The 16,567-nt window shown below is 33.0% G+C and overlaps 1 protein-coding gene across 4 annotated transcripts; it reads right to left on the bottom strand.

Annotated features, from left to right (window-relative positions):
- Nucleotides 1-1,697: 1,697 nt before the first annotated feature.
- LOC143341767 (uncharacterized) lies at nt 1,698-16,521 on the bottom strand. Of its 4 annotated transcripts, none has more exons than XM_076764929.1 (17): nt 16,393-16,521; nt 13,010-13,222; nt 12,622-12,735; nt 11,899-12,378; nt 8,906-11,774; nt 7,634-8,812; nt 6,766-6,835; nt 6,588-6,659; nt 4,480-4,669; nt 4,267-4,383; nt 3,990-4,166; nt 3,762-3,929; nt 3,528-3,620; nt 3,395-3,437; nt 3,187-3,299; nt 2,941-3,071; nt 1,698-2,115 (listed from the first exon to the last, which is right to left on the bottom strand). In XM_076764929.1, the coding sequence occupies exons 2-17, from the start codon at nt 13,145-13,147 to the stop codon at nt 2,097-2,099; spliced, it is 5,973 nt and encodes a 1,990-aa protein (XP_076621044.1). In that variant the 5' UTR covers nt 13,148-13,222; nt 16,393-16,521; the 3' UTR covers nt 1,698-2,096. The 4 variants fall into 4 exon arrangements, 3 of the variants coding, with proteins under 3 accessions (XP_076621044.1, XP_076621043.1, XP_076621042.1); XM_076764928.1 differs by having other exon boundaries at nt 7,634-9,076; nt 9,107-11,774; XM_076764927.1 differs by having other exon boundaries at nt 7,634-11,774.
- Between the last annotated feature and the right edge of the window lie 46 nt (nt 16,522-16,567).

Here is a 16,567-nt window from a genome sequence, read left to right as displayed (position 1 = left end):
CTCCTACTCCTGATGCGCACTACCTTGATTGTTCATTAATAACTCCTTTCCTGGGATTAAAATGTGAACATTTAGAATCGAAGAATATAGTATAGACCCTTAGCTAGATTCAAGGATACTTTTCATAACCATTCCGGGCGTAATTAACAAGTTATTAACGAATATCGGAAGTCGGAACCTTTACGGCTGTATCACCGTCTACTTTAATCGATCAATTATCAATTTTCCGCCAATAACACACATATTTCCGCTATTAGGGAACCAAGTAGACATCCCTGACAACATTCAAAGACCGATTTTACAACGCTCCACGCTCTAATTAATTAATTATTAGCGATTGTTCGCTAAGGTGTTGCGCAAAACAGTGTTCCGACTTCCGATATTCGTTAATAACTTGTTAATTACAGGCGGAATGATTCTAAAAAGTATTCTTTAATCTTGCCAAGGGTCTGTACTATATTCTTCGATATTAAAAGTTCATAATTTGTTCCCAGGAAAGGCGTAATTAGTAAATTAAGGAGCAGTAGTTAATTACAAGCCGAGAAACACATAGTACGCTATTTTCGCCACTAGTGGCGCCACAGTAGAAATCAATATTTTCAATGAACTATTGCTCCTTAATTTACTAATTACGCCTTTCCTGGGAACAAATTATGAATTTTTAATATCGAAGAATATAGTACAGACCCTTGGCAAGATTAAAGAATACTTTTTAGAACCATTCCACCTGTAATTAACAAGTTATTAACGAATATCGGAAGTCGGAACACTGTTTTGCGCAACACCTTAGCGAACAATCGCTAATAATTAATTAATTAGAGCGTGGAGCGTTGTAAAATCGGTCTTTGAATGTTGTCAGGGATGTCTACTTGGTTCCCTAATAGCGGAAATATGTGTGTTATTGGCGGAAAATTGATAATTGATCGATTAAAGTAGACGGTGATACAGCCGTAAAGGTTCCGACTTCCGATATTCGTTAATAACTTGTTAATTACGCCCGGAATGGTTATGAAAAGTATCCTTGAATCTAGCTAAGGGTCTATACTATATTCTTCGATTCTAAATGTTCACATTTTAATCCCAGGAAAGGAGTTATTAATGAATAATCAAGGTAGTGCGCATCAGGAGTAGGAGGAGTGGGGGTAGCTGTCTCCGGATACCTCCTTACACATTCTGTGATCCTGGCACGAATTTTTTAGTTCGAAACCCGTTCTTAGATGGCGATACTATACGATTGCACCAAACCTTGGGGGGCGAGAGGGGATCTGTACTCCGAATAGTACGAATCCCTGATGTTAGATGGCGATACTATACTTTGTCACTTTTTAGCGCGATATTCAAATAAGATATCGCTTCCAGTAATCGTTAAATAATAACAATTAATTATATGGAAATATGTATAGCGAAATAATTTAAGAACTTAATTAGACAGTAATTAGTTTCGGATAATAATATTCATGAATAATGACAAACACATTCCTTAAATAAATCATTATTACGAGGCAAATAAGAATATGTATGTACCTACTTACTTTGGTAATGATGGTATAGCAGCAACAATAAATTATAGTTAAGTATAGATTTATTCTCGGTCATTAAGATTTTATTTGACAACGTTTTTGATCTACTAAATGTACAACGCCGTAAGAAATTTATACATCGTAAGAATTCTAAAACGCGAACCTACTGCAAGTAATTAATGGTCATTGGTATGAAATATCGTAAAATTTTTTCAACTTTATTTTTTAGTTTATCCATACAATGGTAATTTCTTCAAATTTTTTAACACATATCGTTTAATTTCTCGGTAATAGAACGGTCAATAGGCAGCGTAGGACTATCGTGTACATTTAAACTATACGAATTATATATAAAAATGTATAATGAAAACATTTTCATTAAAGGTAAGTTATTTATATACAGTAATTACAGCGTGCAATAATTTACATAAGCTAAAAGGACTTTATGCCGATTCTACTAAATAACCTTTCCTATAAGACTGTATTAGAATCGCCATTCGAAGAATCTGAAAGTTGTAGGTACCTCGCTTTATCGCTTCTTTGTTCGATTGTAGCCGAATGAAAACAGAATTGTCATTATGATAGCGAGAAAAACCTGCAATAACAATGATCGTATAAGACACCGGAATTCGCTAATTAAACTATATGTAGAGATATTTATAATACAATAACAATCTAATACTTAAATTTCACAAAACGTAATTGAAAAAATAAAGAGCGACATTATCGAATTACATAAGGATTAAAATAAAAATGCACATATATAAATCTACATATAAGAGAAAATTATTTTATAAAAATTCATAAAAATGCAGGTTACAATTTATGGAGAATTTAATACAACATTCACACTGCGTCTTAACCGTGTCCACTTGAATTCCAGCTTAAATGTGTCTTTCTAAAGAATAGTCCACAGCAGACAAATATATACGATAATAAGAGAAACGTAACGCTTCGTATTATATTCTCCCTCTTGTTTTAAAATAATATCTTCCTCGCTAAAATACTCCATTTTAATATATTCTTAGGAAATTTGATAAAACTGTAACTTTTATACTAAAAGGACAGTCTTCGCGCGTTACAGATAATACTGTAAGAATACTTTTCTTACTATCATTCACCAGATTCTTACATCTGGTATCAAGTTTTACTTAGATAAACGTGATAACGTTATTTTTACATACGTTGTACAACTTTACATTTCATAATACAAAAGTTAGTCTTTTCTTTGAAAAAATACAAAACAACAAAAATTACCGTATCGTTACATTTCCTGTTTGCAGGACCAGTAATAATATCATTAGATTTACTCTTCAACTAATTATATAAATTTTTCGACTAGAATTTACAGAGCAAACAATATTAATTTTACTTATAATTTTTCCTAGATATTCCAGAAGTAGAGTCAAGTCATATATACTTTGTGCGTGTTAAGGCGCTTCCTCCTTTTGTCGGATCCATCATACGATCCCAATTGGTGTGACCAACCACAAAACCTACAGCACGCATTTTTTCTTGTTCTTTACGTTCTTCTAAATCTGCCCATCGTACCTGTATGAATTCAGATACGATAACATAGAGATTTATATTAAATTTTATGAGCATTACATTAATAATCTCAAATTACATTATCTCATTATCATTGGCAAGTTAAAAGTGTACTTACACGTTTTTTACCGGAAGTATCTTCCATATTATAGTAGTCAGGAACTTGAAGAAAATCTTTCATGGTTTGTACTTTTCCTTCGCTCTTCTTCTTTGCAAGCCCATCCAAACGGTCTATATTACATATTTATATAAAATAATCAAATACTTAAGAAAAAGGCATAACCAGAAAGAAATGACGACATTTTATACAGTACATGATAGCTAACCTAATTTATCTTCTGCTTCCATGCGTTCCCACTTGCTTACTCCCTACAAGAAAAAAAGGGAGAAAACAGTAATAATACTACTAATAATAATGATGATCATGATGATGATACATGATTGAAAATTTAAACTTACAACAATATCTTGGACATCCTCCTGACTGTCTAGGCTATCTTCATTTTGTTGGGAGGACTTCTCTAGCGTTTCCTCGCTATCTTCCATATGAACCTATTATAAAATACTGAAATTAAGGGTATTACACAAGTACAGTGCTACATTACAGTATTGCACGAAAACGAATTTAGCCGTAATCTGAATTGAAAATAATGATATATGGAAAATAATTGATATACGGGGGAAAAAACGTACCTCCTCGATTGCCTGATCTTGCAACATTGAATTAACGTCCAACTTTTGGTGATAACTTGGGGTAGGTTCAAAATAATCTATAATTCTGTTTATTTCATCTTCCGTACGATTATGAATATTTCTTTTTAAACAGATTTGTAAATCCATTTCCATTTCGCATACGTATACCTATGTACGAATAATTATATAAAACAACGATTTAACAGTTTTCATTCTAATAAAACTTACTTTAAAACCTTTGGTTTTAGCAAAACTCCACATTTCTTCATAATCAGATATTTTTTCATTAATGCAATCGAGTATTATAAAGTTAAAGAAACCATCAGTGATATTTTTTTTAAATGCTTTCACGAGCGACGTTACATAACTCTGTTCCATTGCTTCTTCGTATTCATAGATCATTTCCTACAAGATTCATCAAAGTAAAATAAATTGTGTCAAAATACAAACAAAGTGAATAGTTCACGACCTTAGATTTATTGAAAACTAATAGTTACCACTATACCTTGACTGTAACCTTTTTCCCATTATCATCTGTGGACTCCATTTCCTTTTCGATCAAAAAATAATCATCGAGACTTAAAATTCTTGGTGCAGAACCTCCTTGTTCAATTTCTTTATCCTATAAAACGAAAAAAATAAAATAAATATACGTATAGAATTATATTAAAGAAAAATACATTTCACCGAAGAAACTTCAAAGAACATATAAATTTACTTTAATGAGTTTTGCAACAAATGATTTTCCACTGCCTGGTGGACCTCTCAAAATGATGGCTATTTTTGGTGGTCTGTTCTGACGACCTGGAGGACACAATAAATCATCCACCATTGTACAGTTTGGTGTTTTTGGCAGTTCCAAAGTTTTTGGTGCTGGTCCCACCACATTATGCTGTGTATCTGTAACACTGTAACGTATGATGTTTACTTACTATGAGATCTTTATAATCCATTTATAATTTTTAAATACGTTAGTCGTCGAAATGTAGCAATTTTTTTCTTACAACATAAAATTAAGAAAATTAACGATGAAACATAAATGATCATAAATACGTAACAATTGATATATTTTTGAACATGTTTTGGGGTATTTAAAATATCACTGTTGGTTGGGTCATAAGCAGAGTTTTTTCACGAAATATTGAGATGGTAAGCATATATATATATAGAAACTATTTGTCAACAATTTTTAAGTGTATTGTATACAGTATGAAAATAAATAGAAATGTTCTTTTCGGTAATTGTAAAAGATAGCAACAGCAGTATAAAAACCTGTAAGTATGGTGTACATTCTCCTATCACCTGTACAAAGGTGAAAAAAATTAAATTGTAGAAAACACGTTCGTACATAATACAAACATATAAAAATAAAATATGTTTGCATTATGCCGTTGTACATTTCATCCGTTTAACTTGGTTTAAATTAATTTCCGATCACTGTTAATATATTTTGCGTGAGAAAAAACATATATTAAGTTCTGTTTATTAAGTATCAACATCCAGATCATCTAAAGATGTTCAAAAAGTCGTCAACTTCTAAAAACAATCGCAAGTTGTACTATTCGTACATATGTGGCATATTATACATATAATATATGTGCATATACTAGAGTCAATACAATGACATTAATAATGCTAATAACACATGTACAAAGTGTCTTATTCAATTCTTTTCACGCCGTTATTTCCGAGCTTAGTATTTCTCTCCCTCCCTCTCTTTTTTTCCAAATATATCATATCAAACATAGTTTATTTCGAGAGAGTCACGTTTTGGTCAACATAACATTGTTCCGGACAGAGTCATTTTCAAGATATGAAAGTTCAGACCTTTATTGTTTTGAATAGAATAATGCATTTTTCATTATCTTGTTTTTAAGCTTCTGCACGTACGAATTTAACACCTATAATATTCAGGTCATTCAAAGACAAATTTTTATAAATATTCTCCAAAATTCATCCGTGTCACGCAACATTATATCAGGCGTTAAATAAGAAACATTGTGTACTGCTAGAACGTTTAGTATAGTTTAGATTAATGCCGAATTTCTTTAATGATCCTAATTGGAGCCTGTTACAAAGAAAAGGCACTTGCAGAACCTTTGGATAAAGTTCGTGCTTGGTTCCAACAGAAGGGTAAGTACATCCACCTACGTCGTATGCACAGTTGGAACATTTTTAAATACTTTGTTTCCTGGACTGGAATAAGTTTCAGAAGATATTTATAGAAATTTGGTCTTGAATGGCATGAACATTATAACATTATGAACATTTAGATTCGTCAGTGCAAAAACTAAAAATCTAGATAACGAAAAATGTATCGTTCCATTGACAAAAGTAAAGGTCCTCTTCAAATCTTGAAAACGACTTCATCTATGATAAAGTTATGTTGACCAAAACATATTATCTTCGACAGAAACGGAGTTTGATCTGATATATCTGAAAGAAAGAAAAACCACTAGATTCAAAGATGACAGCGCGAAAAGATTAAAATAGACCCATCCTCTATGTACGTGTGTAAATTCGATAGTGCAACTAGAGAAAACCAATGGTTTTCAAATATATTTCGTATGCACCAACAAGATTGGCACAATATATTTGTACATTTTAACGGTTGAAGACATAGCATAAGTTTGCATAAACAAGTCTTCATACCTTATGCAAAATGCAATATATCCATTTCAAATAATCTATAAATAGATACCCACTGGTATGACATAGCATAATGTGAGTCTGTTTAAGAACACAAAAGTTGTAAATGCGTTTATTTTACAGTTCTTCAAACACTAAACATCCAAGACGCATTTAATAATCAATATAACAACATACCTGATATCTGACGGCTTTGTCTCTACGACGTTCTTGTTTGAGTTCTCCTGCCACTTTATATTTCCTTTCGATCTAAAGAAAGATATATTTTCAAACGTGTTTGGTATAAATGTTAATATAGTTCATTTACAAATGTACATATATAAATTTATAAATTAATTATTCGATATTACTGTACCTCTCCTCATTTTTGTCGTTCTCTTCAATCGTTTCCTTTTGCGAAGTTTCACACCTTTCTCGCGTTCGTTCTACAGTTTTTAAAAGACGTTAACAAACGTGAAACCAGTCGTACAATTTAATAATAAAATAAGTAAATGATTGGACTATGTGTACAGATTTGTAAATATAGTTTCACACGTGTCCTTATTATATTCGATCAATTTTTATTTATAATAAATGGACTATAATATTGAAATTAGAATATTGTATATTCTCATAATTATGGTGACCATGTATCCCGATTTCTTGCCCCTCGTTCTGATTTATTATATTTAATTAAGATTGCAATTTTGTCAGTAACACATTTTCAATTAAAAAAAAAGAGAAAAAAGAAAAAAAATACACGTCATACATATACAGGGTATTCGACCATACCTGGGGAAAAATTTAATGAGAGATTCTAGAGGCCAAAATAAGACGAAAATCAAGAATACTGATTTGTTGATTGAAACTTCGTTAAAAAATTCTAGAAACATTTTCGGTCATACAGTATATTTTCTCAATCAACAAATTGATATTTTAGATTTTCGTCTTATTTTGGCCTCTAGAATCTCCCATTAAAATTTTTCCGAGGGGTGGCCGAACACCCTGTACACAAGAGGAAAAATCTTGAATTTTCTAAGCATTTAGTACAGACACACGCACACACACCCTCACTTTTTCGACCCGGTCCCCATCTTCAACTGTCCCAATTTCGATGCTACGTAATGCAGTCACTTTATCTCATAATCAAAGATCAAATTACCTTCGTTAATGTTCTTATCGTATCAATTTGATTTTATTTTTATCAAACACGTGATCAAATATTCTACTTTCACATTCTTTACCTTTATAGTCTTCTCTCTCTCTGCGTTCCCGTTCAGACTTTTTATTAATAATCAATTCCTCGTTGTCCCTTCTTTGGCTATAATCTCTAAATCGCGTAGAATCTGTTTTTCTCGAATAATGTTCGTATCTCCTCATTTTTTCTGTATAATCTTTCAAATTTTGTTCATTCTCCTCCCAATTTCTAAAATCTTTCTTTGGATAGACCACATGATCCGGTACCAATGGCTTTAAATTACCATGTCCATAATCAAAGCACTGTACAGGAGTTAAGTGATCTTGAATCGATGTACGAGAAGTATGGGCATAGTCAATTACTTTGGCAGGTATATGTTCAACGAATTTCTTGTCAGCGGTAGCCCCACCATGATTATAATTAAATTGTTTTTCTATGCAAAATTCTTTAACAACTGGCAACATAATTTGAGGCTGTCGATTATCCAATGATCGTTTTTTGTGCATATTAGGGCTACCAAACTTTCCATAATCGCACCCTGACGACGATTCTCCATATCCAATTTTACAATCTCCTGATGTTAAATCGGTTATACCTTTTTCTGTTCTTTTATCAGGTACGTTAGATTTATTTGTATTTAAAGGAGACCGTCGTTCTATGTTACTCGCCACACCTTGACTTAATATTTCATTTTGTGGGGGCAAGGGATTCTCGCCATAACAGAAATCTTGTACAGATCTTTGATCAATATCGCCAAAACTATTTTTCGAATATGGTTGCTTCCACCCTGAATTTTCACTGGAATTAAATTGTCCTTGCTGTACATTCTGTTCTAACTGGTTTTGATCATTAGTTTCGAATGCTCCTCCATCGCCGTGAACCTCAGGATCGCCGATTCCTGAAGCCTCTCTAGCTTTGGGGCACAAACTATTATCAATTTGTCCCCTTGGTCGAAACTCTCCAATTCCTCTAACATCAAATTGTCTGTCGGTAGGACCTCGAGATCCAAACGAAGCATCGTTTGGACCACCGCCTATTGGACCTCGTGATCCAAAGCTCATGTCGCTTGAACCTTGAGACCCAAATCTTCCTTCAACGGTAATACCACATTGTTTCTCGTTGAATCTACTGGAAAACTGTCCATCGTTTGTTCCTTTCAAACCAATTGGACTACGCTGATAAGAAACCTCATTGCGTCGTAAACCGGAGAATCTATCATTAGGTCCTGAAAATTTAAGTTGCCCTTCGTTAAGCCCTCTAGGAGCAAATTGCATGTCACCGGAACCTCGATTATCGAAAGGTACATCGGCTGACCTACCAGGACCAAATTGTCTATTGGTAGGACCTTGAGATCCAAATTGCCCGTCGTTAAGTCTTCTTAGTGCAAACTGTCCATCGTATCTGGGACCAAACTGTCCAACGTTGGAACCTCTGGGACCAAACTGTCCACTATTAGGGCCTTTTATTCCAAACTGACTATCGACAGGACCTCTTGGGCCAAACAATCCGTCATTGGCACTTCTCAGACAAAACTGTCCATCGTTAATTACTCTCGAACCAAACTGAGAATCACTGACACGTCTTGGAGCAAATTGTCCATCGTTAGGTCCTCTCAAACGAAATTGTCCATCATTAGGTCCCCTTGACCCAAATTGTCCGTCGGTGGATCCTCGTGAACCTAACTGTCCATCGGTAAGAGTGCAAGGTCCTAACAGGTACGAATTTGGATCGGAGGAATTAAATGAAATCAAATCTCTAGGTTCAAACACGGGAAACCTGCTATCGTTAGCACCTCTAGGACCAGAAAACGGTGCGTTTGGTCTACATTGCATTCCTCTTGAACTAAACGAACTATCAAAATTTTCTCTAGGATCAGAGCATTCTGGATCGTTGGAAAAAGGTTTCGCGGATGGCTCTTTTGCATCATACGAATCGCCTATTCTTCGCAAAGGATCAATAATAGACTCGTTAACGTTTGTGGAAACAAGACCCAAATTTGGAAATTCTGGTGGTGGCTCCATATTTAAATCTTCAGGTTTTGGATCATTTTCTCCCATGAAAGGTAGCACGTCAGTTTTCTTGTTAATATCGGTATAATTATTAGATGGATCTGATTTTCGTTCTGTTGCTTCACTGATCACACTGCGAGTACCCTGTTCATTTTCATTCTCTTTAGTATCGTTAGTATCCTTTCGCATTGAATTGTCTTCGGGAAATTGAGCTTCCATCCAAGTTGATGTTTCCAACAATGGTATCTCATTTTGTACTGGATAATTTTCAGGACAATCTTTGAGCGTACTGTCAATATTTTGTTCGTTTAAATTTAAATTCGTTACTTCTGCTTGTTCTACCACAATAGCAGATTCACCTTTATTCTCATTATGTGTATCTGTATCGGTACGAAGATTTATTATCATCTCTGATCTTGGATCAGTATTCACAGAATCCTGTACTTGCTGCGGGCTAGAAGTGGGTCCTCTAAACGAAACTGTTCCCCCATCTCGGGAATCAAATGAATTATTACGTCCAATTCCTGCGGAACAGCGCGATCCAAATTCCGAATTTCCTGGAGGTTTAAAGTCTCCAGACATTCTAAAATTACCAAGACCACCCGGTCCGAAGTTAGAAGATACGCGCGGCCCAAAATTATTATTACCAATGGAACTTTTCATAAATGGCGAATCACCAGTAATTTTTTTAAAGCTTTCGCTCAATGAACCAACACCAATACTTTTATCAGAATCAAGAAAACTTGGTTTAAAGACATCCAACGCAGCTCTTCGTTTTTCCATAAGCTTCTTCAATTCTGGCGCAAGTTTATCTGGTGGTTCAAACTGATTGCTTCTACTGAAACTTCGAGGAATATTTGGAAAGCCATCGCGTCTATTATCTCCCACATCTTTTTGATCGAAACGATCTAAATTATTCCTATTAAATCTATCGCCTCCCGGACCAAACTGCTCGATGTTTGTGCTAAATCTATCATTTGATCCAAAACGATCAGAGACAGACTCAGTTCCTGATCCAATTCTATCCACGCCTGGTCCAAATCGATCATTTCCAAATCTATTGTCTCCGGATCCGAATCGATCATTTCCAAGTTCAGATCGATCGTTTCCTAAACCGAATCGATCGTTTCCAGGTCCAAATCTATCATTTACCGAACCAAATCGATTGTTCCCTTGCCCAAAACGATCACTTCCAAGAGCAAATCTATCGTTATTAAAGTTCATCTTCTGTTGACTAAACTGATTGCTTCCTTGTTCCGGATAATTTCTATCTTCTCTTATAAACTGCTCATTTTCTAATACTCGGTCATCGTTTAATTTATAATTATCATTTCGTTGACCAAATAAATCATTGGATCGAAATTGATCCAATGGTACGCTATCTTTTTGTCGATTAGATTCATTAATGCTAAGATTATTTGGATGACCCATTGAACCAGCTTGACTTAAACGATCACTGTGCGCAAGATTTCCATCGGGACCGGCTCCATTATTTGAACCAAATGGAGATCTTCCTCGAACATTTAATGAAACCTGCGACCGCAAATTATTGCTTTGCCGTGTATCGTTGTTAGCAAAACCTGGCGGTGGCTGTGAGAAGTTTGGTACATTTGGAAAATTTGGTGGTGGTTGTGTAAAATTTGGTGGAGGCATTTGCGTTGATGGTGCGCCAAAAGGCGGTGGAGGCACACCAGTCATAGACTGAAAGTTTGGAAAATTCGATAGATTCGCTCCTGCGTTATACTGGGACGGCCACTGTTGAGAATTCCAAGGCGACGAAGACATTATATTGGAAGATATCATATTCATGACAGGTAACTGAGATGTTGATTGTGATGTTGCTTGAGAGGAGGATGACATAGTTGTCGTTTGAACATTGGATGCTGTAGTTTCTGTAGCTGGTGGTGGTGGTGGCGGTGGAGGTACATTAGTGTTTTGTTTCCCAGTTAAACCAAGAGTTTTTCCAATGCCTAACAAATTGTTGATCAATCCTTGGTTTTCTGTGCTTGACAGAATATTCATTATTTTATCATCACCAGGTAAGTGTTTATTTTTATCAACTTCTGTCTTGGTAGTAGCTTGTTTTTGCTGTTCGCGTTTCCTACGCATCTGTTCCCGTCGCTCGATAAGTTTCTCTCGCCAAGATGTCCATTTTGCTTCATACTGTTTGTATTGGGTCTACAATAAAATTATATGTATTTTTTAACAAAATTTCGACTGAGACTACTTCGCATATAACATTTTAATTAATATGTTAATCTCTTTTCTTTTATTGGCACATAATAATCATAATATTACTTACCTTGTCTGGGTGGTTAGCATTTTGCTCTTTCCACTTATTAAATTGTTCCTCCCATTGTTTAAACTGGGCATCAAATGTTTTTTCAGCCTCGGTTAACTCTTCATCTTCAACTTTTAACTTTTTAGCACTATTAGATTCACTAATGTTACTACTACCGCGTTTACCGGTTAAAGAATTTTCTTTACTACAATTACTGCTTTCAGGAGGTAATGGCGGCTGATTTGGAGGTAAAGGGGGATTTTGGGGACAGTTTTGTGCACTAGTTTGCACTGTGGTATTCGCACTTTGTTTGGCAGGAAATAATGGAAGATTGTTCTGATGCGGCGGTGGCATGCTTGTAAATTGATATGTGTTTGGAGGTAATGGTGGTTTTGTATCTTCCTTTGGAAGAGGCGGTGGGGGTTGTACAATTGGTAACTGTGACACCTGATTAGTTATGTTCATATTCTGCGCCGACATATGCTTCATCGTTTCCTGATACTGAAACAAAATTAAATCGATGAACAAATGAGATAACATGAATCAATAGAATGTAATATTATGATCGAAAAACGAATTTACTTTCAGTGTTTTATTAATTTTTAATTCAAAAATAGATCATACTTTAAACTTTTACCAGAAATATATTAGAATCCTAATCGTCCAAGACACATTTCTTACAATAATAATATTTTAACATATTTTAATCAAAGCCATTTAACGACACATTAATCTTCCATATACCTTCTCTCCATATTGAGCTTGCCACTGCTGATACTGTTGTTGCCATTGCTGCCACTGAGCCCAATTCTGTTGTTGGGCTGTAGCCCACTGTTCTGCAGTATATCCGCTAGGTGCCTAATAAAAAGTAATGATAGTTTTATTATATATATTATTATAGTGTGGCATAATTACTCTCCTTTCAACATTAAATAAATTAACACATTCACTGTTGTATCAGTAATTAAGATCATATTAACAAATAGCTCTCTGCTATAAACCTCATAATCATTTTACAGAAACAATGTCTTGTACATTTTAATTAATATTAACATTCGATAATTTCAATTAAATGCTTGATTGCTCATGACGGTAAAGCAATATAAGAATTGATTTTTAATGTAATACTTACTGGTTGACTATAATACTGCATATATGCTTGCATCGTAGCCATAGGATCTGCTCCAGGTGCAGCATAACCAACTGGTGGTTGCGGCATTGGAGTGGCAACAGCACCAGCTGACAATTGCCATTGGTTCCAATTTTGCATTTTTAAACCCTCTCTCTAGCAAATGGTTTGCTAGCGCATTCCAAACTGTTTTAAGGGCCGCAGTCCGTTCGGACGCTATTTTGTATTCAAAGAAAATTGTTATAGAGTTACTGCCACACATGTTTATAATTTATAGTAAATATCCCTATTTGTTTATTTAGTTTACTTTCGTAGCATGGCCACCAATCATACATACATTTTAATAAACTTTAAAAACAATTTATCAAATGCATTTGTCAAAATTATATGCATTTATATACAAATATTTGCTAGTATCATAAATACTGAGACCATTTTAAAATAGATACGTTAAAATGATATACCTGGAATATTTTATATTGTTGATAAAAATGTATTATAATGTGAAGATCATATTAAATTGCGTAGGTGATAATTTACTAAACTAGTAGAATATACATATAATGTATAAACAGTTTCTTATTATATGTATAATAGCTAGGATACATAACATAAGGAATAAAATTTTTTGTAAAATCATCACAAAATGAAATACATATTATTAAGCAACTCATAATTAAATTAAACAGCGCAGAATATATTTGATGCAATAAATAAATGTCCAGTTGTTAACATTAGTACACATACAAAACATGTTCAATCAAGTTTTTTATCAAGAAATCCTTTGGATTCTATAATTCACCACAGTGAACCAACAATTGATTAAAAGTATTCTATTCGATAAACCATTTATATTATAAAGCTTCCATAGATGAATGTATTATCGCCATGTTGAACATAGCATTGAAAGCCTTTGAATTGTAAAATATAAAAATATAAATTTTACAAATCAGTTTGTTGTATTAATTTGTGAGATATGTTTACACACATGTTACATTTTGTTTGATAGATAATGATACATGTATTAAAAAATCAACAAAAATATGTGTATTTGTTCGCATAAATATTTTTCTCTTGTATCTTACAAAAGAACTAAATATTACAAATACATTTGCAGACAATACAGATAAATAGTACAAGTATTTTAATGTACACGTATGCTGTATATATTGAAAAATAATTCTTCGTATAATAGATCTTGGTTTATAAGTAATATGCAGAGTGTCTTGCCAGAAACAAGCACCTTAATATTTTTGCTATTAAAAGTAGTAAAAAGAAGCATTACTTACAAAAATTGGAAAAATATGTTATAATGCAAGGAACAATATCATTTATATAATATGGTTTCAAGAATGACATACATGTATCAATAGTTTCTGCGCGAGTGGAAGAGGAGATTTGAAGGTCAATGTTGTCTTTTCAAATCGAATCTTCTACAGGGAAATGGATTTTAAAAATAAAAATATTAAGGTATATCTACTCTAAAACTAATAGGTTCTAGGATATTCGGCTTCTGAAGCAGCATTAAAGCACTGTTTACATCTAAGGAGATGAAACACGCATGCAACATAACAATAACAAAAATTACAATTTCAATACTTTAGTAGCTGAATATCTTAAAAACTACACTTTTAAGATAGATGTTTATGTCTAAATATCTTTATACTTAAAATTCATTGCTCTATTAGATTCTTCCATAAAAAATTGGACTTTTGATTTAAGAATACAAAGTTGATATTCAAATCATCTTTATGCTTCCACCCACAAAAGAAAACTGTTGTCAGTATATTATTTCCCCTTTGAAGCCATAAAATTTTTGCACGTAACACTGTCTTCTTCTTATTTAAAATAACAAAAATATTAATATGGCCTATTCCTAGTAGGATACCCCACAAAATGTATTATCAGGTAATCTGCACAAAACAGAATATTTTGCTGTAATATACTTGTAGTAAATTTGATTAAAAAGAAGCAATTAATGCAATTGCGTTTCGTTTACTTCCACATAAAGGGAAGAAAATCAATTGATTGTCAATATATATTGATAAAAAGATTTAAATTTACACCAAAGATAAATGTAAATAAATCTTCTTTTCAAAATCGTAAAATCTTTGCATCCAATGAATTATAATGTATTTACTTCTTAGTTCAAAATAAATAAAGATTTCTAGAAATTAAAATAAAGTTATACTGAAATAGTTATCGTGGATAATTAAATTGCAAATAATTATCTTATCATCAAATAAACTTATTTAGTTAATTCTACATTAGATTCAATGAATCTATAGTATAATAATGTTCTTTTAACAGATTTAGCTGCTAAATAAATTTATTTGAGAACCAAATAGTTCCTCTGCAAAAATATAATATGTGTAATTGTTGAAGGTCTGTACAAAGATGTATAGAATAACATTAAAACAAAACCAACTTTAATAACTACTTATTACAAAGTATATAAAATACATCCCAATATGTATAATTAATGTATGCTTATAATTATTAAAATATATATCAATAGAAAAATGTAAAACACGTATAACTATGCAACATATTTATGAAAGGTTGTGACATAGTTTAATTACTTTATAGACACATACATATGTAACAAGTTGCAGCACCTTAACAACATACAATGATTCTCTTCATACTTTATAAAACATTAAAAAAATGTTATTTGCTGCGCAGTTAGAATAAAACATATCTTGTTAAACATAAAATCAGATATACTTTTTAATATATACGGATCAAAACTGATATTATCACAATGAATGTAAACTATTTCCTATTATGATTCAAATTACATAAACAAAGAAAGTTTGTAATACATCTTTCATATTTCCTTTATCCCATTGTAATGTAGAAGCGATGCACAAAACTGTTGTGCTATTAAGCATATATTTTTGTAATTTATTTCAAAAAGAATGTTCAATGCATCAAGAGCCAAATTGGGTTGTGTAAAGTGCATTGAATTATTCAATATAAAATACTAAAAAGCGAAACAATTAAGGGTCACATTTACTTTCCCTGCATGTCATCAAAATATCGAAACAACCATGAAATGCTCGTTGATTAAATATGTAAGTTCATCGATAGAGTTTCAAGAATATGCTGTGACAAGCAAATCTATGCAATCGCCATGATTGTTAGCGAAAAATAAAATTCAATTCAATGTAAATATAACTTTGAATTCTGGGTTAGCAATAATATAATAAACGCAATAAACCCTTCGTCAGTTTCTTATATCGATATAAACACACTTATATTGTTCAAATATATAATGAGCCGCGTTACCGCGAATAACTCGTTCATGATCTCTCGGATTCTTACAAAACTGTACAAGGAAAAGATATAATCATAAATACATGAAATTGAAAAATAGTACTCACGACTGGATATCCAAAAGGCAGCGAAACTTTTCACGTTGAGTTCCCGAAAATCACACTTTCTTAAACGATTACTAACGAAAATTGGCACAAGAACGTCGAAACTGATCGAAATGGCGGCTAGCGGCGACAAGTCAACTAATTTGAGATACCAAAAATATCCCTAGATAGAGTTATC

The sequence above is a fragment of the Colletes latitarsis genome, chromosome 5, assembly GCF_051014445.1.
Source record: "Colletes latitarsis isolate SP2378_abdomen chromosome 5, iyColLati1, whole genome shotgun sequence".
NCBI lineage: Eukaryota > Metazoa > Arthropoda > Insecta > Hymenoptera > Colletidae > Colletes > Colletes latitarsis.
Note: the sequence above shows the minus strand (reverse complement) of the source record. Positions and strands in the feature narration are given on the sequence as shown.